At 40.0% G+C, this 25,661-nt stretch overlaps 1 protein-coding gene across 2 annotated transcripts; it reads right to left on the reverse strand.

The window, feature by feature from the left end:
* On the reverse strand, nt 1-25,613 carry robo4 (roundabout, axon guidance receptor, homolog 4 (Drosophila)). Of its 2 annotated transcripts, none has more exons than XM_086307901.1 (19): nt 24,926-25,613; nt 20,078-20,404; nt 16,269-16,426; nt 15,261-15,381; nt 14,955-15,093; nt 14,262-14,389; nt 12,231-12,346; nt 11,912-12,143; nt 11,708-11,829; nt 11,070-11,241; nt 10,759-10,956; nt 10,586-10,628; nt 9,141-9,253; nt 7,099-7,425; nt 6,931-7,008; nt 6,600-6,747; nt 3,939-4,169; nt 3,425-3,768; nt 1-1,140 (listed from the first exon to the last, which is right to left on the reverse strand). In XM_086307901.1, the coding sequence occupies exons 1-19, from the start codon at nt 25,128-25,130 to the stop codon at nt 959-961; spliced, it is 3,384 nt and encodes a 1,127-aa protein (XP_086164027.1). In that variant the 5' UTR covers nt 25,131-25,613; the 3' UTR covers nt 1-958. The 2 variants fall into 2 exon arrangements, with proteins under 2 accessions (XP_086164027.1, XP_086164028.1); XM_086307902.1 differs by lacking the exon at nt 24,926-25,613 and adding an exon at nt 21,947-22,273 and having other exon boundaries at nt 2-1,140.
* Nucleotides 25,614-25,661: the final 48 nt, after the last annotated feature.

Consider the following 25,661-nt stretch of genomic DNA (forward strand, 5'->3'; position numbering starts at 1 on the left):
AAAATGATTTTATTTCACAACTTATTCTTGTGGCTTTCAATCAATAAAATTACTTTATTCCAAACTATAAAACCATCTGCAATGTAATGTGAACAAAATAAAATTCAAAATACAAGTACATTTCTGCTAGAATTAGTGAAATACCTGCATATATAAAAGGATAAACTATGCACGCAGCATTTTCATTTCAAATACTTCAAATCTTACTACAGTTCCAGGTATTTGGTGATAAAAGGTTAACTCGATTAATTACTTTAACTTTTTTCCCTAGTTCTGTACCTACAGCTTATTGCAAACAGGGTTTATAAAAACAACAATAAACTCAGGACATGCAGTGTCTTGGATTTCTTTAAATAATATTTGCTTAATATGCTGCATTTATATATATATAGATATATATACACATGTTTGATCAGTGAGTGAAATCCTCTGTGTCATACGACTTCAGCACCAAATAAAATGTCCTGCAAAAAATACAGACATGTGCTGAGAGGGAACCTCCAGCACAGGATCTCTGCCTAATGACTGTTTTCTGACCATCTAGCATCCTGCCTTTGCATCTCTCTGGCCTTTTGCTGGGTGAGAATATCCTGAGGGAAGTATCTAATTATTGTTTCTCTAATGAGCGGAAAGGATGTAGAGAAGGAAAAAAGAGAACTTCTTCGACTCTGTGGAAGTCATTTCAAGGATGCTACCCTGAGATAAGTGGGGAGAAGTATTTAAAAAAAGAGAGGCATGCATCTGCCTGCGAAGGTGTCCCAAACATATACAGTATGAGCTATATGAAACCAGATCAGACAGAAACAAAAATAAAAACCTGAATAAACGCAACCGCGTAACTGTTACCAACATTTCTGAGAACGTGAATGGATCAGTGTCTGTCCCTTGGTCTTGGGAGGTGTATCTGCAGCTCTTAAACTTCAGCTGTGGTAGTTCAGTCACCATTGTAGCAGAGTCCCTAACTGTTGAAGGGTCTGGTGTTTCTGTCAGGATAGTGTTCTGAGTACTGGGCCTCCATTTCCTCCATCCAGGCCATGCTCCAGTCCCAAGCAGAAACAGGCTCCAGTTCGCCGAATGAGTCGCCTTCTGCATGGAAAGATGGGTACAAGGCGCTGAGGGGGGAGGCAGGCGGAGAGAAATCTAAACACAGGAGAGGACAACATGTTGACATTTCAATATCAAGCATGTGTCTGTGTGTGCGCGTGTGAAACTTTATTTGCCTTTGGAGAAGCAAGAGTAAACATTTCGAGCCCTCTGAGGAGCACCTTTCATGATGATTCTCAGGGGTGAAATGAACATTTCGAAGCTTCTTTGAAGCAGCAGTTTGTCCCTGAAAATAAAACTTTTCTAATTTGTTTGAGGCTCTGAAACAAACCGAGCCAATTCACACCAACCGCTTTGTGCAGTCCAGTGGTAGCAACAAATTTCAAAGAGCTCCGAGCTCACGTCCAGAAACAAAACACAAAAACGACGCTGAAGCCTTGAAGCTATACAGGCTCTGCCAATTAATGTGAGAGTGTGAAAGTGCACCAATCTGTGACAAGCCTCTTCCTGCTGTTTTCTTAGGATTAATCCACACTGTACCCTTCAAGCTAGGTCTCAGATAAGTACACTGAACCTGTGTGTGCACTTAACTGCACAGACTTTTTTTTTATTGGTAACTGTAAAGCAAAACATTTTAAATGTTACTGAAAACACAACTGATAGGATGTCCTGAACACCCAGAAAATTTCACTTGACATACAATAAAATGAACCCATGACCTGATTCCATCATTGCACAAATGTTAAAAACGGGTACGGTTTGGCTGCATGTGATCCACAGCTTTGTACTCAAAGTAACTCAGAGTAACTGCGAGGGAACATAATCAGCTGCAGAGAAGCCACTTCAAGAGTTTTCATACTGTGTGATAGAGTGAAAATCATGCAAGGCAGAACGTTGCCAAAAGTGAGTGGAGTGAGTGGAATAAAGCTGCACGGACCCCGAGGGAGGGCAGGGTGACTGATGAGTTGACAAAGAGGGAAGTAGATGACTCATCTGGAGGTTCAATCTGTTGAAAGGTCCCTAAGTAATTGCCTGGTGCCACTAGATATTAGACTGAATGAGTTTTTGTCTTTGCACAGGGGGCACGTGGACCAAAGCAGAAAGTCTGCTCAGACACGTTTCTGCACACAGTGAGACATCAGAAATATACGAAGAAGGCCAGAGAGGCCAAGCTACTTCCACAAAGCATTTTCACAACATTGTAACCCTCCATACCAACTTAGGGCTGCTCTTCCTTACCATTGAGCATCTTTCATAGATGAAAGGCCCCATCTAGTGGGGGAAAGTGGTAAGTACAACAGCGTTAGTGGTTTTGCACTTGTTTGTTTTCATCCATTCCAATAGAGACTAAAAGCAGCAGCTCACAGCTTTGTTTATGTCACATGAAAAATCAGTGATTCTGCACATGGAACCTGAACTTTTGCGCTATGAGACAACAGCACATCAGCTGGCAACTACACTTTATCATTTCAAAGTTCAAATTGTTTTTTTAGTAACTGAATCATTTGATCTTTGTTTATTTATCATTCATAAATAAATAATAATGCTCCAAAGGATAGAGCAGTTCATGAGGAGCCACTGGTAGGAATGAACTAAACCAAACCAACTTGTCAGTGTATTGAGACACTGCTCTGTATAAGTTCTGTGTGCTACAGGGCTCCATTGTGCCTCAGGAGGTACACTTGACCTTCTATTATTTTGAAGGTCTGTAGTTTGATCCCCTGTTTTCTCGAGTCCACATGCTAAAATGAGACACACACTTGTTAGAGTGTGTGCGTCTAATAATTAGCAAAAGTTTATGGCATAGACTAAAGTGCTAAATGAATGAATGAACTAAAAAGTACGACATAAACATGAGTCTGTTTATCCTTTAGTAAAAACTATAAGCCACAGTTTATGCTGACTTAGGTATTTCTCCTTCTTACGTATCTTTTGTCCTGATACTATAAAAACTTAAACGAATCCTTCGGAAAGCAGCCTCCAAATTGTTTTCTTAAAATATAAACTTTTTAAAAACAAATGTTTTTGTGAGTAAATGAGTTTAAAACACAGACAAAATATAGATGGGTGACAACACTGAACACACTGATGGTTCAGGACTACAAGTTGTTGAAAGTAGCAGATTAAAAAACAACTCCACAGGATCACTTGTGGGAGTTCTGTAGTTTTTTAAATAGTATTTTTACTAGTATTTTATAACTTAACCCCACCCACTAAGTGCCGTGGGGTTAGGTTAGCTGGTCATTCAAAAAAGCTCACATAACTGTGCGTAGTTAAATCTCATTCATTTCCACCATCATCTCATGAAAACGGATGTTTTTATACATTTTTTTGCCACAACTGATTTTCCTATTTCAAAAGTGACATTTCTGCTGTTTACCTGACAAAGAGGCTCCGCTCATGCTCTCCGCTGCCATGGCCAGGAGATGAGCAAAGTTAGCACTGTCATTAGTGTAGCAGCTGTCCACGGAGCTGATGAGGCTGGTTCGGGCACTGGACAGGTTGCTGTCCATGACTGAGCTGATCGTGTTCCACAGAGAGCTGTCCCATTCGCTGTAGCAGGAGGAAGGCGAGCTCTGACGGCAGGCATGACGGAGACTATTTAATGGAGGTTCGGGCTCAGTGAAGGCGTCGTGCACCTGAGCAGAGCAAGTCGGCCCGCAGATGTAATTCAGCGTCGAGGCAAAATGACGGGACAGGGAAGGACGCTGCTCTGGCAGGGCACTGCTGACACAAAGGAGCAGAATGGTCAGCTACAGTAATTGTGCATGCATCTGTATGTAGGCTGCATACAGGAGAAACTAAGCCGATACGCAGAATAATATCATGGAATAGTCATTATAGTGTTCACCTTTGCTCAGTGCTGACTGTAAATGGATTCATTATGGCTTTACCTGCATCTCTCTGGTTTAGGAGTGAGCTCCAGGTACTCAGCAGCTTCCTGTGCTGTCAGCATGCTGCCCTGTTCATCACTCTGTGACACAGAAGATAATGCAGTGCACAGGTGGCTGTAGGATGGGCAGATGTTCTTGTTGCTGGGTCCCAGTTGTCCATGGGGGCCTGATGCAGGACACACTGACTGAAGAGAGCCCATGTCCATTGTTAGCTTTGTGGAACGACTAGAGCTGAGGGAGACGCAAACAGACTGTAAGACTTGTGTCTTTTTTTTTTTTCTGTCAAACAACCTTTAGAAATACAGGAAACCACTGTATACATCACACTGTATAAATGGTATCACTGATTTTTATGCTTTCTTCTCACATTTTGTTAAACATAACGTAAAACAAGCTTAACAAAATATATCATGTAAGACTTAATGTATGATTTTATTGAGGTTAGAAGTGCTCGTAGCTGCAATTCATTGTCACAGGAAGTTTTTTTTTTACATAAAATATATTTATGAAAATGTGAAATTAGATAGCTAAGTTAATAAAGTGAACCACCACTTGTTCATAAAAATTGTTGTTGCTGTCTTTATCTCCTTTATTTAATCAATTCGCAAACATATATATAAAGTGAGGTTTGCTACATAACAGAACTACAGTATATAAGAGTTCAGTTGTCCTGCTGAGGTCAGACACAAACACTATTCATGCCAATAAGCTTATTCTTAGCTGTCTTTATCTTTGTACCTTTCTATACATAAAAGTCTACCAACTACATAAAGAAAAGAATAACCATTCAAATATGATAAAAGAAAAAAAACTTCAGAGCTTTGACTTTTCTGCTCTGTATAGTAATTAGGTTCTACACAGGAATGGTAAATGGTAAATGGCCTGTATTTGTATAGCCCTCTACTTAGTCCCTAAGGACCCCAAAGCGCTTTACACTACATTCAGTCATTCACCCATTCACACACACATTCACACAGTGACTTGTAGGAAGTGACTTGTAACAGAGTGCTAAACAGAGAGCACAAGAAGTCAGTGACAAGAAAAGACCACCACGTTAAACTATTCCATGTTTCAAAGCGAGTACCTAGTACAAGGGCAAAAACAACCTGGTATGTCTGTGATATAGTGTAATGCTTTGTAAGCAAGTACAGAGAATATAAAAGATTTGTTTAACATGCAGCTGAACATTGATCTGTGCGTTTGACTTCTGCAAATTAAAAAAACAAAACAAATATTTGACTCTATTCAACAATTTAGTGAATTTCTTCCTAATTATGAAATATTGAGTTAATCCTTTAATATGTGACACGATGTCAAAGAAGCCTTTAACTAACAAAATAAATCAGTTCATCCTCATTTATGTCCATGCAAACCAATATCTGAAACAACTCCCTGAGGTCCTTCAATACTAGACTAATACAGAATAGACTACTACAAAAATAAACAAGTAGTTGAACTGATCAAAATGTTCTGCATCAGGCAGCTTAATTACTGGAAGTACTGGGATCAGTAACAACCACAATTATAAATATACAAGGTGTCATAAATTAATGACAACTTTACTGGTTACACTTCCAAACTAGCAGTCTTCTTGTGTCCTGTGTTTTAAACTCAGTGTTACACATATCTGCAAATAGGATCCTTATCATTGTTCTCCTTAAGTGTTTCCACTAAAGTGGGCACTTTCTGGGACAGAAACATACTCAAAGCACCGAAGTCTAAGTCATCGCTGGCCATTAATGGATGGCTAAAAAAATAGAAGATACATGGCAGGAAGCAGGAAAACTTTGCTAGATTTTTTAACATTTCTTCTGGTTATTTGCATAAAACAACTGAAACATTGCATAGAAAGAAATATTAAAATACACACTACTGTAATGCTTTGCAACCAGAGGGGCAGGACATATCCAGGAGGTATGAGAGAAGGTGGGAGGATTTGTACTGTTGTAGGATATTTACAATATAAAGTGAATTGAGGACATTGTTGTTGTCGTCTGGTGCTATGTAAATAAAACTGAACTGAATTTCAGTCTTTCATTCTGGACTAGCTAGCTAACATTTTCAGAGGGCTCAAAGTTCCCACTGTGACAAAACTAAAGCATACTACTGTCCAACTGAGTGAACCACAATCACATCTATTTAACAATTTCAGAGTTTGAACAGTGTGTCCCAAACTGACGTGAGGGTCATATTAAGGTTAATCTCACATCGCTGTCACAGTGACAGCTAGTGTCTGCTACAGATTAGTAAATACATTCTGTTTTTATCAGTGGAATTGGAGAGGTTACAAAAACAGAGGTTTTACTGTTGAAGAGTTTACTGTTACTCTTCAAAAGTACCTGAACAAACAAACTCACAGCCTTAGAGTTAAAGGTAGTCTGCATTCTAGCTGCACTATAGGAAGGAAATATCCTGTATTATATAGATAATGTACTACCTTTATGCCAACTAAACTATCCTAAAGACTGACGTATACACTGGTTTTTATAGGGTTATCTGAAAACCTGCATTGTCAAGTCTAATTTTTCAGTTGCTGATGAGGAGTCAGAAACAACTAAATCTGTTTTTTTTTTCATTATTCCCCTTCTACACAACACCTGCATTTCCCAGAACAACATCTCCATTCAACCCTCTAACACCCAGTCTGAGTGTTTATCTCACCCTCCATCTGAGGTGAGGCTTTGCGTGTCAGTGGCGTCCTCGGTGGGTACTGGGGGAGGGGGCAGCAACATGTTCATAAGATGTAGTGATGCTGAGTAATGCAGCAGACGAGGACAACCCACAGGTTTACCACTGTCTGGATGTCCACCTGGATACACCATAGCAAACCATAGCAAAGTATAATTATCCAATAATTCCTTTTATTCCAGATTCTATAAGCATATTTTTAAATTTCGGGACTACAAAAAAGTTTGATCTGTGTACAAAATGTTTTTTACACTTCCACGAGGTTTGTGGACAATAATGATTTAATTACACAGATTGAAAGTACCGTGCTGGAGAGCTGGTATGTGACTATGTCCCTGGGTTCTTGTTGAAAGTATAGGGACACTGCTCACTGCATGCAGCTCTGTGGAGAAAACCAATTGGCCAATTCACGTTACTCAAGAAAGAAAGAAATTAACACTGCATTTCCAGATATCCACTGCTCCATATCTACCTTGCTTGCTGTGGTTCTTTTCCCATGATTCCCTTAGCACACCCATCTTGGGCTGGGGTCGTATGGCCTGTTTCCATGGCAGAGCCTCCCTGCTGATGATGGGTGAGGGCTTGCTGGCAGGATGAGTAAATATCTGGATAGTTTCGGCTCCTTCTTTGTGGGGCAAACCACGAGACATTTTAGTGACACGTCCCGGACTGTTGAAGGTCTTAAGACCACTGCCCATGAGGTCCACGTAAAAGGTGCCGTAGACACCGCAGCTATCGGTCACAATGGGAACGGTCGACTCCAGGCAGCTGCTGTCCTTCTTGGATGAGACTGGGAGGCCTAAGAAAACAGAGAGATTTATAAGAACACAAGTAGAACAAAAGGCTGCATCCCAAATTGCAAAATACTGCATGGGTTTAAAAGGTTTCTATGTTTCACGCATTGGGCCACAAAGTCAAGCTCGGCAGTAATCCCAGAAATGAGTTGAACAAACACAGCTGTCAAATCTTATATACGACGAACTATCTGAGCGGCTTTAGCCTGCACACAGATGCCTAAGAATCTTACAGATGTAGCACCTTCAAGCTGTTCTACAACCATCACTTCTTTTCAGGCTTTGTCTTTCTAATCACTGTAGTAGCTGTGGCCATTAAGGCCTGTTCTGTTCTACTCTGGGTCTTGCTGCTGCTTTCCCTTCTTGCAGCTTCATGTGGCACAGCCATAAGGTGGTTAGCAGTGTCACTTCCTGGTTTGAACCTCAACTGGAGTTTGCAACTCTGTGGAGTTTGCATGGTCTCCCTGTGCCTCTAGGTATCCTGGCTTCCTCCTATAGTGAAAAGGCATGCATACTGGGTTAACTGGATATTCTAAAATGACTGTGGATGTGAGGAAGCTAAAGATGGTCAATAAAAGAAGCTCTGCATAAATGTGTCTGTTCATCTCAAACAGTGCTGTCATAAAGCTCCTCCCATGTTTGGATCCAGTCTTTACATTACTGCCATCTTGTGGCTACATTTAGGTATTGTCACTGAAAGCTGTGCTTATGCTCACTGGAAACTGAGCACAAAGTATACCGGCTCAGCTATCACTGCTCTGGAATCAGCTAGGATCTCCACTTTGTATGAAAACGCAGTTTGCATTAGCCAGTAAACATGCTTTGGTGATTCAGCATCAGAACAGTTTCAAATTAACATCCAATTAAATGTCTGCCCACCTGCTGTGCCAACACTCCACAGTCATTTTCATTAATATTTGGATTCCCCGCATAGATATTGACAGTTTACCATGTCACACACGCCTCAAACCTTTTTTATTCATCTGATCTGTTGTTATTAATACATCTGGTCCTCAGAGGACAGCCATAATACAAACATATGCATTAAAAAAAGGTGATGCTGAACATTAAACAGAATATAAAGTACTTAAAATGAGCTCAATATTAAACATATCCAGGATTAATAGTAATTCTTTTAACACCGATGGAGTGTTTACAGTGAAAATAGAATATCAATCATATATATTTCATTTTTGTTTGAGCAATTTGTATATATTAAAGCCATTTCTTATATTTTGTAAACTGTGTAATATATATTGTATTATTTAATTAGTTCAGTCTGTTACTGTTATTGTCTTGGAGCAAATGTAGCCAAATAATTTCCTCAGGGATTCATAAAGTATTCTGATTCTAAACTGCCTTTCTGTACCACAGTCACCACACGCCTCTCGTGTACATACAATGTTACACACAGTGTAATGTCTATGTGAGAATAGCACATGTTGTAGTCCAGTAAGTTCAATCCAGCAGCACAATTTCAGACAATGTCCTAACCTAATTCTCCAGATTGTTTTACATGACGTCTGAAAACAGCTTATGTAGCATCATCAGAATCATTGGTTGATTTTTTTCGTTTCCTCAACTGTAAGCAAAAAATCTTTGGTGGATTTTAAGAGGTCACCACGAACCCAAACAAGTAAATCTAGTCAGGTCTGCTGTAGGACAGCAGTTTGGGAGAAAGAAGTCATCATCAGTCTACTGTTTTGCAGTCCATACTCACTGGTGCTTCGGATTCCTGGGTGATGCTGACCTTGGGCCCATAGGTCATGGTACTTTTGACTCAAAGAAGGTCTCCAGCCTCCGGGGATCCACGGTGAATCTGGAGCTGCCATCCTGGAGAGAAACCAAATCAAACCAAAATGAACTCGCTGGAACCAAACGTCAAATATTAGAGACGTTTTTATGCTGTAGCATAGATTCATTATCTCCATATAATATTTATAAGAATCTCACTTTGTGTTCTCTACCATGGATACCGTGGAATTCTTGTTAACAAATGGCTTTTTGCTTTTGAATAGTACAAAACACTCTGACAGTAGAGGGGAAGATGAAGCATGTTCGATCCCCGTCTGCTCCAGTCTGCATGCAAGCTACTAACCCCGAGCTGCTTCATATGAATACGTGTGAATGTTTGGTAGGAGAAGTGCTTGTGCGAGTTATGTAAAGCGCCGTAAGTGCTCAGAGTAGAAAAGCGTTATATAAGAAGCAGTGGTGCTCTAGTATTTACCTAACCATAGTCATGTCAGAGGCTGGCACATCCCGAGTTTGAATAAGAAGGCACCAGTACTGCAAACCATGCAATGATGGAAGCAAGAGAAAAAAATGAAGGTAACTTGGAACAATTTTGAACTTTTTTTAGAGTGAATGCAGCCATCTACGAAGCGCCTTGAGGCGACTTTTGTTGTGATTTGGCGCTATATAAATAAAATTGAATTGAATTGAGGGGTTGGTGAGTTTATTTTCTACTAAAAGTTGTAACACCATTTGGTGGTTTCTGTTCAATATTTTGTGATGCTCGTGTTTCGAAGGGTTAGGTCACTCAGTAATTCCTGTGTAAAGTATTGAGTCAGTAAAAGGAGTCGTTCCCTTTAAAGCTCACACAGATAGATTTAGGAAAGTACTGGATGGAGGAAAAGCAAAGAGGACTGGTTCTTACGTAGTGCTTTTCACTAACATTCACAGATGAACGCATTACAGAGAGTTCAGTATCCTGTCCAAAAATGCTTAGTCATTAAGTTAAGGATCTGACCATCAACCTTCCAATAGGCAGAAGACCTGCTCTACCTTGTACCTACACTACACCCCCCCCCCCCCAACATTTCTTTTCCAGGTGAATACTTTTAGGTGGTGAAAACAGATTTTGCTTCTGTTCCGCCTACTGCTTACTTCCTGTGCTTCTTCAACGCGCCATCAACTAAAAGCAGGTGTTTTTTTGTCTGTAAACAAACATCTAAGAGAATGAATGTAATACATTTAACCAGCTGTCTTACCAACACTTTAAAAGCTGACTTGCTGACTATAATTCAAAGTGGTTTGTATACATTCAAGACACTACTTGAATGAATGTAAAGCTGATTCATCCACACTTGGTTTTAGTGGTTTGAATGTATTCCTGTCACTTTATTGTCGCAACAGAATCGAATATGCGTCTTCTTTTCATTTTACCTGTGTTTTATAATGAGATCTTCACCGGCTAGTCTTCGCAAACCTAAAAATAAAGGAAGATATAGTATCAACAAAATATGCATATTATTGTTTATCACAAAGCCTTTGTGGGTGTATTGGAGGTTCAGCTTTTTCTTTTTACTATGGTGAACATTAAAGCCTTAAACTCATACCTTTAGCCTTGCCAGGTCTTGGTATCAGCTGACCGGTCCTGCTGTGGTGTCTGAAGAGACAGATCGCTGCACCCATCAGAACACACCACAAGACGGCGCCGATGCTGCCGAGCAACACAGGGTCCTGAAGAAAGGCCAGGACCGGGGACAAACGCCGCCTCTGGCTATCTGCCTCGGGTAGTCCACCTAACTGTGAGTCTGAGCAGCAGAATGGAAGCACATTATGAATGAATACAACCCAGTCTGAGAACACACGCTGGTCTTTATCTGTCCTGATACAGAAATAAAAAGTTGACAGCTGTATTGCTCACTGATGACAAATCCATGAGGGTCACTCAGCATTCCTACTCCAGCCCCATTGACTGCTGCTATGGTGACCCAGTACTGCTTCCCTTGTTTGAGGCTAGAGATATGAAGGCTCAGTTGGCTACTATCCACAGTCCAGTTTTGGTACTGCTGCTCTTCGGGCTCCACACACCACACCTGAAGAAAGTTTGCATCTTTAAGAGTGAGATTGAAGCTTGTATCCACCCCAAACATGATCAAAATCATTTGTGTGGATAAAGCTTTAATCACTAAACAATTCATCAGCTGCTCCACATGGACATACCAGTAACTGAGACTCCAGTTATAACAGAATAAAACATTCCTACTAAGAACCATGTGCTCTTCTTTATTAAATATTTAATATGTCTACAATACAACACATTTCTTCCATCACAAAGTTTGCCTCAGAATCTTAGTGCACAGTGATTGGTTAATCTGTTTCTTGTTCCACTTGCTGATTAATTCTTCCATATATTTGTATGCAGGACTGTTTGTATCCCATGTTTCCCTCTTAAAATGACTCCAGCATGATTCATTACAATCTGTAAGGATTTATGTTTCCCTGAGGGTTTCAACAGTCTGCTGAGCAGATAACTGTGTCGTGCAGTCCTACTGTAATTACCTGGTATCCCTGTAAGATCCCATTGTGGGTTACAGGAGGAGGAGGCTCCCAGCTCAGATGGATGGTGTTATTCTGCTCATGATTGACTGTTACTGACACAGCCCGAGGAGAGGCACTGGGCACTGTAAACAGAGCACTTATTATTACCAGCAAAACACAATGAATATTCTCACATCACAAAGATAAAGTAAAAACCTTTGTCACCTGTCTCAGAAACTCTCAGGTGCCGGGTGTTGCTCTCCCTCCCATATAAGCCGCTGCCATAAGGCCGAACTTTGAAATCATACTTGTAGCCTCTCTTTAGGGGGCCCACCTGAGCCTGGAAGCTGGGGAATGTCACCTTCTCTGCTGCCCAGTCTGAGCTGGCAGTGAGCAGAGAGCGATACAGAACCTCAAAGCCATCAAGGTAATGCGGCTGCGCTGGGAGTGACTGGAGCTGGTCAGGGAGAAAATACAATGTGGATCGTGTACGTGTCATACTCCTGCATTCTTTCTGACACGTGGTGCAACAGCTTTCCCTTACCTTCCACTGTAAGAAGGACATGTTAGAATCAGGGGCCATGACGGTGACGTTCTCCAGAATCACACGCAGGGATGACAGCTCTTTGTGGAGGTCTTTCTGCTCAGTGTTGGCAGCCTCTGGAAACACAAGTGGTTTATTCAAACCCATTGCATTAACCACAGATGATTGCAGCAGTGTGTGAGGACCTCTCTGTTGCTGGCCAGATTGTGCAGTGAAAATTCACTAGCCAACGTTAACCTAGAGCATACTTGTTTCATGAATTCATTCACACAGCAAGAATCTACCGCTGACATAGAACTGCAAGGTTTCTTTGAACACAAACATGTTCCTAAAGACTCTAAACTTACATTACAGATTCATAAAGTCTTTCCACTGATACTTCAAATCCCTCAATTGCTAACCAAAGGATAAACATCATTCTTCACCCTCATTTGGTGCAATGATGATGGTAGGGAGATTGCTAAACCCTCACAGCTGTTCAGATGGACGGAGATTTTGCAGTTATTGTCATGGTCCCTGTGCCTCACCAGCTGATTCTGTATTAGGCAACATGTTTTCTCTCTCTCTCTCTCTCTCTCTCTCTCTCTCTCTCTCTCCTGCCGGGGCGATGCTCATTATGGGCTCCCGCCCCTGGCCCACGCACCTGCTGCCGATCGGGATAATCACAAGGCCGATTTAAGACAGCAGCACTGTGTCACTCGTCGCTGGATCGTTGAGTTATCAGCGTCAGTAGATTGCAAATAAGGATCTGTGAGTTCGTTCCGTCTGTTCGCCTCTAACTATTATCTCTGTGTACAGATCTATCCCGGACCTTTCCCTGCCTGCCTGTCATCCCGTGGACGAGTGAGTGGATGGTGTTTCCCCAGTGTGGGGAGTGAAGAGAGAGAGCCTTTGGAGGACGTCAGATTCCCGTCTTTTCCCTCACATACCCCGGAACCCTGGACCCCCCTCCCCTCCCTCCAGCACTTTGTAAATAGCATCACCTGGTGTCGTTGTGTGAATAAAATCTGTAAATCCTGTAAGGAGTCCCGGTCTGCGCCTGAGTCCGTTAACTGAAACCTGACAGTTATGAAGACCATAACATATGATTCACATGGTTCCCTCTCTGTTATTTTTCATTAACTGCTCAAATCTATGAGTAAACATTTTAACATCATGTGCATTGGACAGTGCAAAGATAAGGATTTTTTTATGGAGAGGTGTTTAAGAAAGGTGTATGAGATGAATAAATATCTTCAACTGTGGCATGCATAAGCACTTTAGTATCTGCAAGTGAGCATATTATAATGTCTGAAGCTGAACTAAGGTATTTTTTGCATCATATTTTTGCATATACAATTGTGGTAAGTTATTTTTCAGTTAGACAACAGATACTCGATGACAGAAAACACAGTTGATTGTCATGGACAACTCCAACACGAGTTTCAAAAACTGCTTCAACTCATTCAAATGCAAATGCATGCAGCAAAGCACGCCCACAGCTTATAAGATCTTACTCCAGAATGAGCAGCTGTGCTTAACATTTCTGCTATTCTTCAGCTTTTTACTGACCAAATCAGCTAATTTATGAAAAACACCTCTGCCTTTGCATCCTGTATATAATGTCACTTTGTTTTAATAAAAAACCTACAGCACGTTCTGGGAAATTACTGTTCTCTCCTTCATGTGCAGACCTTTGCACAAAGACGAACAATAATCTAATCACAAACCTACTTCCCAAGTGTGGACTTACTACAATCGCGTCTAAATTACAGAATTCAGAAGACTACAACTAAAGTCGTAGACACCACATGATGAAATGAATTAGTTTCAGCATATCAAATCATAACAATCATTTCTAAACTGTGGCTCTGACTGCTGTAAAACAGAAATGTCACTGTGTGAAGGAAGCACTCATTTCCTACACTTAGAGTAATCGTAGGAAAACATTCTGATGGCCCACACTGAAGCAGAGTGTTTTTAACATTCATCGAGTGATTGTAAAACACATGACACCAGATATATTTTAACAGCATTATCATGTAACCTCACCTTCAACTAGTAGCTGTGCACTGGCAGTGACCACACCCACATCATTGAGAGCAGTGCAGGTGTACTTCCCGGCATCCAGGGCTGTCACATAATGGATCTGGAGAGTCTGGTCTGGGTTTACGATGTACCTGTGTAAAGTAAAGTAAAGTGTAAAGTGTGCATGTTAGTCCCCGTAGGGAAATAGTTCCTCTGCATTTAACCCATTCACCCAGTGAAGCAGTGGGCAGCCACCAATGCAGCGCCCGGGGAGCAGTGTGTAGGAACGGTACCTTGCTCAGGGGTACCTCAGGGTAGCCGTTCAGTGGAGTCGAACCACCGACCTTCTGATCATGGGGCCACCACTCTACCTACTGAGCTATCCCTGCCAAATCCATGTGCACACATGGATTTGAAATTTCACGTCCCCCTCATCTCGTCTAAAAGAATCAACATTTAGACATAGCATAGATTCAACTGATTTCATTTACAAGCCTCCATATAACTTAACAGCTTGATGTAGACAAAGATTAAGAATAATTTGGACTTTTGAATTTGAAAAACAAAGACTGCTCTGAAGCGCAGTGCTTTTTGGTGTTTTGTGTCTGTTTTACATAAAATGTTAACACTTAAAATCGCCACAGTCTGCAATATTTCCACACCCATAAAGCATAAATGAATATTAGCCAGTGACCATGTGAAAGGGTTCTATATTACCTGCCATTGGGCAGTGGTCCCTGCTCTCTGCTCCAGACCACAGCAGGTGGAGGGTCACCTTTAGCTTGGCAGTAAAACTGGGCAGACTCTCCCGCTCTTACTGATACGTTTTCTGGCTTCAGCACCAGTACGGGCTTGGCTGCAGTACAACAGAAGAGAAACTCAAAACTATGCTTTGCATGTATCAAAGTGTTTTGTTTGCAGAAGGAAAACTTGCATAGGGTAATATTGCTTTGGAATCCTGACATTGCATTGGAAACTAGCGATGCTAACACAGTGATAAGTTGTTTTCAGTTCCTGTCTCACCCAGCACAGAGAGCCGAGCTGCCCTGCTCTCCCTCTCCCCCACAGTGTTGATGGCCGCACACACGTAAGCACCAGAGTGACTTTTCTCTGCAGGACCGATGATAAGCTTCCCATTCAGCTTCTGCAGCGGAAGCACAATGCAGACAGGATGTGGAAATCGCACAGGATCTATACATATATGTACACTTCAAACTGGTGACTTGAGACCATAAACTCATTAGTAGAGGTCACACAACAAAACAGCCAGAAGATTTTCCATCAGACTTCTTTGTGGAACCAGAAGTAACTCCCTGCTGGAAATGTAAAAGCATGCACTTTTTAGACCTCAAAGCTAAATTGATTTGTACTGACCTTCTTTCACAGGCAAACCTCTGCAAATGCATTTATCGAGAATTTATAATCTGACTTTTTTCCAGTTTTTTTAATACAATGGTGATTTTTAGTGAATGAATTCAATCCAGTACTATGCTCTTATCAATGCAAACAGTGTTACCTTAAGAACTATGCATTTACCTCCTGCTGCTGCTGTTATGTTAATCTGACAGCGATGTCTGCACCTGCATCTACAAGGCTGATTTCAGTGCCAGTATTCCTCATCTGATCCGTTTCTACCCTCTAGAGCGTTACTGTCAAACGAATGTAATATTGTTGTCAATTTGATGAGAATTCCTCCAAGAGCTGGCTGCTGTGTTGCTGTTTGTTGGTTTAGCCGACATGACAAATTTCACACTGATACTGGATTGTTTTGACATTCACCTATTTGGATCCAGCTTTTTCCTACCATAGAAACTGCCCTGAAAGAGGTCCTGCAGGGTCATTAAAAGGGTTGGAACATGCACAAAGGTGTGGATGCTAAAGGTCAGAGTGCAAGTTCTTAAGAGGAAACATCATGTGACGGTGCCCGATGCATTTGTTAATAGTTGAGAAGTTCCATTTCAAACAGTTGTAAGAATCTATTTTACACAGGTTATATAGCTGTAATAGATTTATTAGGGGCAGACAGCTCACAGTGTAATGATGATCAGCACTGCTGATGGGCAGCCCATCCTTCTTCCAGACAACATTAGGTTCCGGATGTCCCACTGGGGGGCTGCAGGTTAAAACAGCCATTTCCCCCTCTGCCACTTCCACATCAGTAGGCTGCATACTGAACTCCTCCTTCAACACTGCAAAATCAGAGAGTTCAGGTTAAGCTTACCTGAGACCTATATCTTTGAATACACTGAGAGATAAACTGTCTGCATGAGATAAAATGTCTATTTCTGCACTTGTCCAACCCTCAGCCCAGAGGGTTGGACAAGTGACATTTCCTCATATTCAACCACAGAACAGCCTTGACTCACTCGCATGTAAGAAAGATATGCAACAAGCATGCAGTGTATTTTCTCTCAGTTTGAGCTTGTGAATGTGTCGGAAACCTTTATGAGAGGCATTCCTCTCTGTACTGCAACTTTTCCAGCAAGACAAATTCATGTGTCTCACTGCTCCCATCAACTCCAATTCATATTTTCTGTGGGCTTTACTCATCATTACTGAACCTTTTTTCCCAAGTAAAATAACCAGACATCTACCATAAATGGCCATCCTCTGAATGGGGAAATATCCTCTTCATTCTTATTGCTTTTTACTTTTTAAGAAAATTTGTTTGATCTCAACATTTTTAACATTTTCTCATTAACACATTTTATTTTTTAATTTATTTTGAATACATTTTTATTTAAACAGAAATCATATTAGTCTGTTTATTTAATCAGACAGTTGACCCACATGACATTTTGCAATTTTAGACGCCAGAATATGAAGGATATTATCTATTATATTAATCATATCATTATATATTATATCTATTCTATGAACATAGTGAAAAGCTATACAAACATAGAAGGTTTTATAAAATAAACTCCAAAAAGGAATACATTATTTTAACTACAAATAATGCATTAATGAACATTCATGAACAACCATCAATCTGACTGTGATATAAAGGCTGATGAGTCAGACCTACCATGTGAGACTGGAGTAAGATGAATAGGTAACAGGGTGGCTTAGGGAGTGATATTGAGCCAGGTGGTTTGAAATGTTGGGAGTTCTGGTCCTCATACTGTAGGGACTGTTGTTGTGAAGTAGTGCTGTATAAATCCAGCTGAGCTGAATTTACCTGAAGTGAACTGAATTAAATCAACAGCTCACTGGGACACTGTTTGACAAACACTGACACTGTCTCTCTGTGACTGTAACCACGCACGTCTTCATCACCTCTCTGTACGAGTGTCTGTGTGATGTCTTTATTGCCCCACCTCTGTTTTCTGATTAGGGTTTCATCTATTGTCTTTTTTAGAGAAAAACAAATTATAAGCGCATCTAGAAATTATTTTTAAGATGCATGCATCCAGCCAAACACTTGTCTGTACTCGGGCGAGACTTGAGAATGGATGCTTAAAAAGCATTCCGATGTTCAAAGACCCAGAATTCTCCTGTGGAAATAAGGCTGATGTGCTTGGAAGAAATTCTACTGTCAATTAAGTGCTTTAGCAACTGAGAATATCAAATATCTCAGCTGCTAAAGCACTTCATTACTGATTACTATTTTTGCTAAAAATGGAGTTGGAAATAAGTCTAGAGACAAACCAGAACAGGAGACAGGAAATGTGTTTTGATTGGTTCAGTAATGAAACTATGTGAAAAATATAGACATAATTAGATCAAATTAATTTTACACATACCGCCCAAAAGTGGGCCAGACCTGTGAAAATCTCATTTCTTGCAGTGTGAAGCAGTTTGTCTGCACATTTAGTCCCTGACATATCTCAATATAAGAAGGAAACAAAAGTGCAATTTCAACAGTGTCTCTTACTATGCCGTTTTTCTACGTGATAAAGAAATGATGCTGTAGTAAATGAAGTAATGAAGTAAACTCTGTCAGCATGACTGTTGGGCTTGAATTGTATGAAATAAATGCGTAACATTAGAGAAGTTTAGTTAATTTCCTTAATTCAAAGAACATTTCCTATTTTATTTATTTATTTATGTCTTTAACTGGATACATTGTAAAAAACAGACACTGATAAAGTAGAGACTGAAACAAAAGGAACTAATTGCTTATCTGTTACTTCATTACTCTAATGTGAATGACTGTGTGCGAGGTGCTTATCAGTAGTAAAATCCTGAAATTACGAGTAAAGTAAGGGATTACTATTGCAAAAAAAGTAATTAGATTACAGTTACTTTCCCGTAAGCATGCTGTGTTAATGCGTTACTAAACCGTGATTTTGCTTGTGAGAGTGTCTCATAGCAATGATGTAGGCGCGTGCGACGTTCATGGTAACAGACATTTGCAGATCAACAATGGATAATATATAGAGTGGGGGAGAGTATGACCAGCACACAGCGTTTAAAGCGTGGAAGTACTGACCTTACTTTGAGTTTGATTTTGAAAAAAGTGACAAAAACATTAGCGTCTGCTGTACAGTGCGGGGGAAGAAAACTTATTTTTACAGCAAAAAAACCCTTAAACTTCTGAGCAAGTACCAAGCACGCTGCCACGGGAATGTGAAATAGAAAATAGAAGAGAAACCCCCGGATCCCCCCACTGACATGACCGCTGCGGCACTGGGCAAACCTCCACCTGCTCCACTCCTGCTAAACAGGTGAAAATAGATTTACGAACGACAGGACTCAGTGCCAAGTCTTTGATTTTATTTATTTTCTGCTGTGTTTTACTTGCATCTATTTGAAAGAGTGAGTGTAAACACAAAACATTTTTTTTAATATGCTGGACTGTGCAGAAAATAGGTTCAAATGTTAAATGAATTTCTTCAAGTCAAAGACTGTTGCATATAATTACATTTTTGCTTGATGCAATGTGCATAAAGTTAAAGGATTAAAACTAATAACACAAGTTTTAAAAAGAAACTTTTTCATTTGATTGCATTTTATATGATGGAAAATGAAAGGTGTATTGTTTTATTACCTATTGAAGTTGTGTATCATGTTTTTTAAAAGTAACTAAGTAACTAATTACTTTTGAAAATTAGTAATCAGTATCAACTGGATTACTTTTTTGGAGAAGTAATCAGTTTACTTTTTTCAAGTAACTTGACCAACACTGGTCATGAACATTTGAACTCTGTGCCTCTGGGAGGCCGATGTTCCCACAGAAGAAAACATGATTGGACCTTAAAACAGACTGCTTATAAAGAACAAGTTTGTTTCTGAGTGTGCAAAAAATTTGACACCAGTTTTTATACTTTGAGTGGTTATTTTTTATTATTACTCTCAGTTTTTTTGCAGTATTTGTATATTTGAACATTCAGTGTCATTTTGGTTTTCATTTAACTTTATGTTGCTTTTAATTCAGTGTTTCTATGTTGTGTGGTGTCTTGTAATGCACTTCATAGGTCTTGTATTTTAAATGTATTATATAAATTATTAAGGTTGTTACTACTCATGTTTAAGGCAAACAACTATTGATACGTTGTAAAAATATAAAATAAATACGAAATATGACTACAGTGTAGTTGCACTACGATATGATTATTTAAGGACTACATCTTTGCATGATTCATACATACACGCAGACACCAGATGTTCTTGCAGACCCTCATTTATCTATAAGGCCAACCACCCTTTAAGCCAACTTTCTTCTGATTGGTTACCTCGTGCACATCATGTTTCTGTGGAGCCTTGTATATGAAAAGACTAATCTAATCAAAGTGTTTTAGTTGTCAGTTAGACAGACAGTTCTTTTTATGCCTGTAGGGAAATATTTTCTGTGGTACAGCAGGTCCTATGAGTAGCCACACATGTCCCAGTCTCACCTGCGATAAACAGCGATGCATTACGGCTGGTGTCCTTCCCCGCACTGTTCCTAGCCACACAGGTATAGACACCCTCATGCGACTGCCCCTGTCTTCCCCCTTCCACGCTCAGAAAGAAGAGGCTCCCGTCTGAAAGGATCATCGGCTGCAGCTGGCCATCTCTCTTTGCGGTCTCTAGCAGCTGATTGTTGCGTAGCCACTCAATAGTTGGCTTCGGGCTTCCGTCAGCGCGACAGGAGAGGGTGGCAGGATTGCCAACTTTCACCACCACATCAGAGGGGTGGTGGACAATGCGGGGAGGTCTCTCTTCTGCTCGAACCTTGGAACCTGAGGAGGATAAAGAGAGAATTGGTTAAGCAATGCTGCTCATGTTAGCTTTGATTTCCTGAGTTTGTTTCTGTGTGTTTCACAACAGGAGATTTGGTGTAAATTACAGCACTTTTCTCTGTAAGAAGCAAACCTCAGCCCTACACATCGCCACCCCTGAGTTCCAGCCACTAGCAAAACCCACAACAAACAAACGTATGCTCTGCTACCAACAAACAATGTGTATTTGCAGCCAGTTGCAATGGAATGCCATTGTTTGAGCTTCCCATGGGACTGGATACCCAAAGACGGTGCACAGATGGTGATCAGCTTCCTGACAGGAGCGGAAGTCAGAGGTTCTCAGGAACATCCAGGCCAACAAAAGCTGACGGGAACTTCCTCATCAACGGGACATCCGCCACAGAACAAAAGACCATCTTCAAGAGACACTTAACACTCACTTTTGAAAACTTAAAATGTGGGAAGAAACAAAGTCCTACAAGTGTGTTAAATTACATCATTAAATCATCTTAGGTTAGCAAGGTTTGGGAAGGCAAGTTACAGCACAGACGCTGCTTCTTATTTAATTTATACTATGAAAAACACATGCTTTCAATGTAATTTATACCAGCTGTGTTTAAAGAAAATAATCAGGAAAACAGGAAACTGAATTCACATCTAAACTGAATATTATCTTAATCTGACCCAACATTTTGGGAGTCTGAAATGGGAAAGGACAATCAACAAAACAGCTCTTGTCCCTCTTGAGCTGTTCTTTCATTTACTATAGGCGGAAATGCCTTCCCATTACAGCTAACAATAAGCTGTCCAACCTCATTGTCACTGTGTCCTTTCACATTCAGAGCAAAGGCAGGATGCAGTCAAAATACCAGCATGTCGTGGTCAAAACACTCTCAGGACATTTCTAAAATGCTTTATTCTTGGGAGGTAGGTGGTAATCAGGACGCTCCTGAACGTCACCAACATTTCCATTCAAACAAGCTGCACAAGCTGGGTAACAAATTATGAATTCATAAACTGTTAGAGGTTTACCCAAAGATCAGCTGGCAACAGATTCATTATAATTGTAACTATATTTAAAAAAACAAATCCATTCAGCTCATGCAGCAGAAGCACAATGCAGACAGGATGTGGAAATTACACAACATCCATGCATATATGTACACTTCAAACTGGTGAGTAACTTGAGACCATAAACTCATCAGGAGAGGTCACACAACAAATCGGCCGAAAGATCATTTTACACTTCTTTGTGGAACTGGTCTGTGAGGTCTCGTTAGTGACTTTGACACATTAATTGTCTTACAGTTTTTTACAGTTTATCTGTGCATTGGTGAAGCTGCTAGAATTAAAGCAAGTGGAACCCTGAACACAGACCCTGCAGCAGTATTACAAACATCCCCCTCAAAACTCTACGTTAGGTCTTTTTAGATTTTTCATTTCATGTCAAGGATTCAAAGTAACACATTACAGTTAAAAGGCATGCTCATCTTTTCTAACACAGGTTGTTTAGTTGACAGGAAGAGTTCCAACAGTACTTACCGAGGAGGAGAACTCCAAACACGGGTAGAAATATGTTCTCCAAATAACCTCTGCTCATCATTCTGAGCAGCCAAGTCAACAACCAGGATACTTTCCTCTGATATTAAATTTAAAGCTAACCTGTTACGTAGCATTTACGCCTCATTTTCACAAAATTGCCATTTGAGGGTTTTTTTGTTTTTTGTTTTGTTTTTTTTGTTGTTTGTTTTAAAGTTACCGCAACTATATATATATATCTTAAACTTAATTACTGCTCTATAACGATTACTCCCTCGCAGTCCCAACTCCACACAGCTGGGAGGTGCAGTGAAATTTAGCTTCCTGATGGAATGGTTTTCAAAATAAAACCACGAAAGGTCTCGAGGCACAAGGCTCAATCGTCCCTGAAAGTTGATTCTGTTCACCGGGACATTCCGTTTTCGGTTAACAGAATCAACTTCCTGGGAAGACCACGAAAAAAACCCGCAATGTTAGTATAGAAATTATTATTAGTGTAGAAATAAATATTATTATTGTTATTATTATTATTTGGAAATAAATAATAAATTTATTTGCTTTAGTCCATAAAACTGCATTCTGTGATTTTAATTGATGTGATTTTAATTTGTATTCAAAATGGCAAGGTTTGTTTCCGCTTTTCTGACCACAGAAAGTTAACCGCTACATTATATGAAGAAAACTACTATCTAGATTAATGAATCTGTGTCCACTGTGTTTATGTTTTAGTAAGTTCTTTTCTCTCGTTGTATCTATTGCAGATACTTTGCAAGAAATTCAGGGTAAAAAGAAGTCACATGTCATCGTGGAAGAAACGTTTAATTACTACATTACTACTGAAGACTCACCTGTTCTCAGCTGCATTTGAATAAAGCACCAAATCCGCACTTAAGCTTAAATTTCAAAACTTACATTTTAACTACTGATTTTATCTACTGTTCTGATTTTATCTGTTTTGATTTTATATACTGTTTTGTTTGTTTGTTAATTAGTTAGTTTGTTTGCTTGTTTTAATCAATTTTAAATCATGCTTTTTATTTGTTTTTGTTTCTAATGTCTCTGTAAAGCACTTTGAATCACCTTGTTGTTGAATTGTGCTATACAAATAAACTTGCCTTGCCTTACAACCAAATGCAAATCGCATAACACTATCAGAAATACCTGAGACCAGCAACGCTCTTTGGATTTTTACATGCCACAATATTACAGAATATAACCAGCTATTGAACAAAGAAAAGTAATGAATAAATGAAAACCATGTCGAATTAAAATATATTTGCCAGTGATTCTCACAGCACTAATTTATATTCTGTGGAGTCAGTTATAAAATAAATAGAATAAAAGAAAATACATTTCTGATGACCACTGTAAACACTGCTATAAACAAACAAGCAAAACTTCACACTAATATTAATATCAATTTCAACAGTAGAGTTTGGTTTTGCCTTTAAATATTGTATTTTAGGTTTAATCAAAGGAACGGAGGAGGAAGTATTACATTTTCCATTTAATCATGAGCTGTTGTCCATTTTCAGCTTTTGTGCTAGCACTCCTATGTGGCAGGAAATTTTGAATCTCTCCATGTTTTTATTTAACAATAGAAGGAAACTGTACATCTGCTCCTCATTCATTGTGTCCAGCAATTCAGCTTGAAGGCTTTGTCACAGTAGGTTTTACTATAGCTTTTTGTAGATATCTTAAATTACTGAACTAAAAACAGGTTAGAGATTTTGTACAAATATACAATAAATTGAGTTTTTGATTATAAAAAAAACCATGCCATATAAGAATAAGTTCTACTACATCTCCTAAAGACAGAAAACAGTCCTGATGCTGAGTTACTTCCAAGTTTCCACAGTGAGGACAACTCCCAAATAAATGGACTACCACTAGTTCATTCTTTCTAATGGCGCACATAAATAAAGCATTGTGTAGTGAACTGTGCATTGTGAAGGTCAGAAAGGCCCGGGGCTAAGTGATGGATGTTTATATTGATCCAACAACTTAGGCTGGATGGCCTCGGCATCGGCAAGCTTTCAGCCTACAACAAAGGCTTTAGAGAGGATGAAGGATGAGTCGCCCCTGCAAAAACACAGCCCATGGGAATGGTGCTGGGACCAAGATGTGCGGAGGGAAGGGACCTCTTTCAGGCTGTAGACCAAAAGGTCAGCAAAGGTGTTGGAAATGAGGAAAAGAGGGTGGGAAGGCATTAGAAAAAAGAAAGAATGTGTCAGCTGTAGTGAGGAATGTGACAAAATGTGACTTCAGAGTAAATTCGCTTGTAAAGGAATTAACAATCACTGTCAACACAAAAGGCTGAATTAACTTAATTTAACCCAAAATAGGTTGTCTTTTTTGGCGGCTTAAGATAATAATTAAAGACTGAAGACAACAACGAAATGCCGATCTTAATACACTTAATAAATCTGAGCTGATGTAACTACTATGAAGAAAAAATATAGATGAGACTTTATTACATACAGCCAATGTGTTTTCTCTTTGATGAGACTTACTTTGAAACATAATTGTGAACTGACTTTTTTGCTGTGACATATATAGTACACATCACAAATTTTAAATATGTTTTGTTTAGTAAAACAGTTAGATTTAAATAAACATTGGATTACATTTACAGTTACATTACTTTATCTGGTCATTAACTTAATGCATTTATAGATCTAGAGTTTGAAATGTAAAAAAGAGTTAAAAAAGTAAACATTTTGAAGAAAAGTTATGATGACTTTTGATTTTCAATACTTACACTTTATGTAACAAGGATGCAAAAGGCAATGTTAGTAACATAGAAGATATTTATCTGTTTTAAAATCACAAATTTAGTTGCAGCTCTAAGCCTGTCAGATGCGCTACATGCCAGCCTATAAGGTGCTGTCATCTACCTTCTCACTTAAAGGTCTTGCACGAAAAGTTTCAGCTCTTCTGCAGCAGAGTGCTGTCTGTCAGCTCTGTGAGTTTAGCACTCACCTTTTCTCCGGTGTGCCCTGTTCCTGTGAGGTGTGTGCTGGTGTCCCCCACTGTGATGAGCACGCTCCTTGAACAGGGTCTTTGACCTCTTGTCTAAACCTGGCTCTGCCGGCACGATGCCATGACACTTGCACCACTTGGAGTACTCTGCACAGGTGCAGAACCAGGACACCCAGAGGAGCCACACACAGACACGCATCTTCATGCTACGGGTCCAGGATGCAATTCCCCAACTCCTTACTGTGGTTCGGCTGTATCAACCATCCCCTCAGTCTACTCTCTACCGTGGCACTCCACAGACATTCAACATGTGACCTATCTTACGCCCCACTTCTTATTTGGAGATTTATGTTTCTCCATATTCCTCAGCTCCTCTTCCCTCCCTTCTTACTCTGGTTGCTCTCACTCTCTCCCTCCTCTTTGGTCTCCACCCCCCCTCTGAGTAGTAAGAAATTGGGAGATGTGGGGTTGGGTTGGGGGCAAACAATGATAAAAAAAAAAAAACAAGTTTCAGACCTCATGCTGAGCACATAGTGAGGAGAAGGGGACCAGGGGGTACTGTCTTGGGATAAAGAGGGAACAGAAAACAGGGCTCAGTGTAGGGCAGGAAGGAGGGGAGAGAAAGATGAAATAAGTGGGAGGTAAGAGAGTGAGGCCTGTGTTCACTAAGTCAGGTCACTTTCATCAATCAAATGTCTACCTACTGACTGATGAAATGCAGCGTAACAGTGTCTAA

Source organism: Aulonocara sp. 'chitande type north' Nkhata Bay, linkage group LG10, assembly GCF_057382095.1.
Source record: "Aulonocara sp. 'chitande type north' Nkhata Bay isolate Kocher_YH1m ecotype deep benthic linkage group LG10, A_spYH_male_GT1.1, whole genome shotgun sequence".
In the NCBI taxonomy this organism is placed as follows: domain Eukaryota; kingdom Metazoa; phylum Chordata; class Actinopteri; order Cichliformes; family Cichlidae; genus Aulonocara; species Aulonocara sp. 'chitande type north' Nkhata Bay.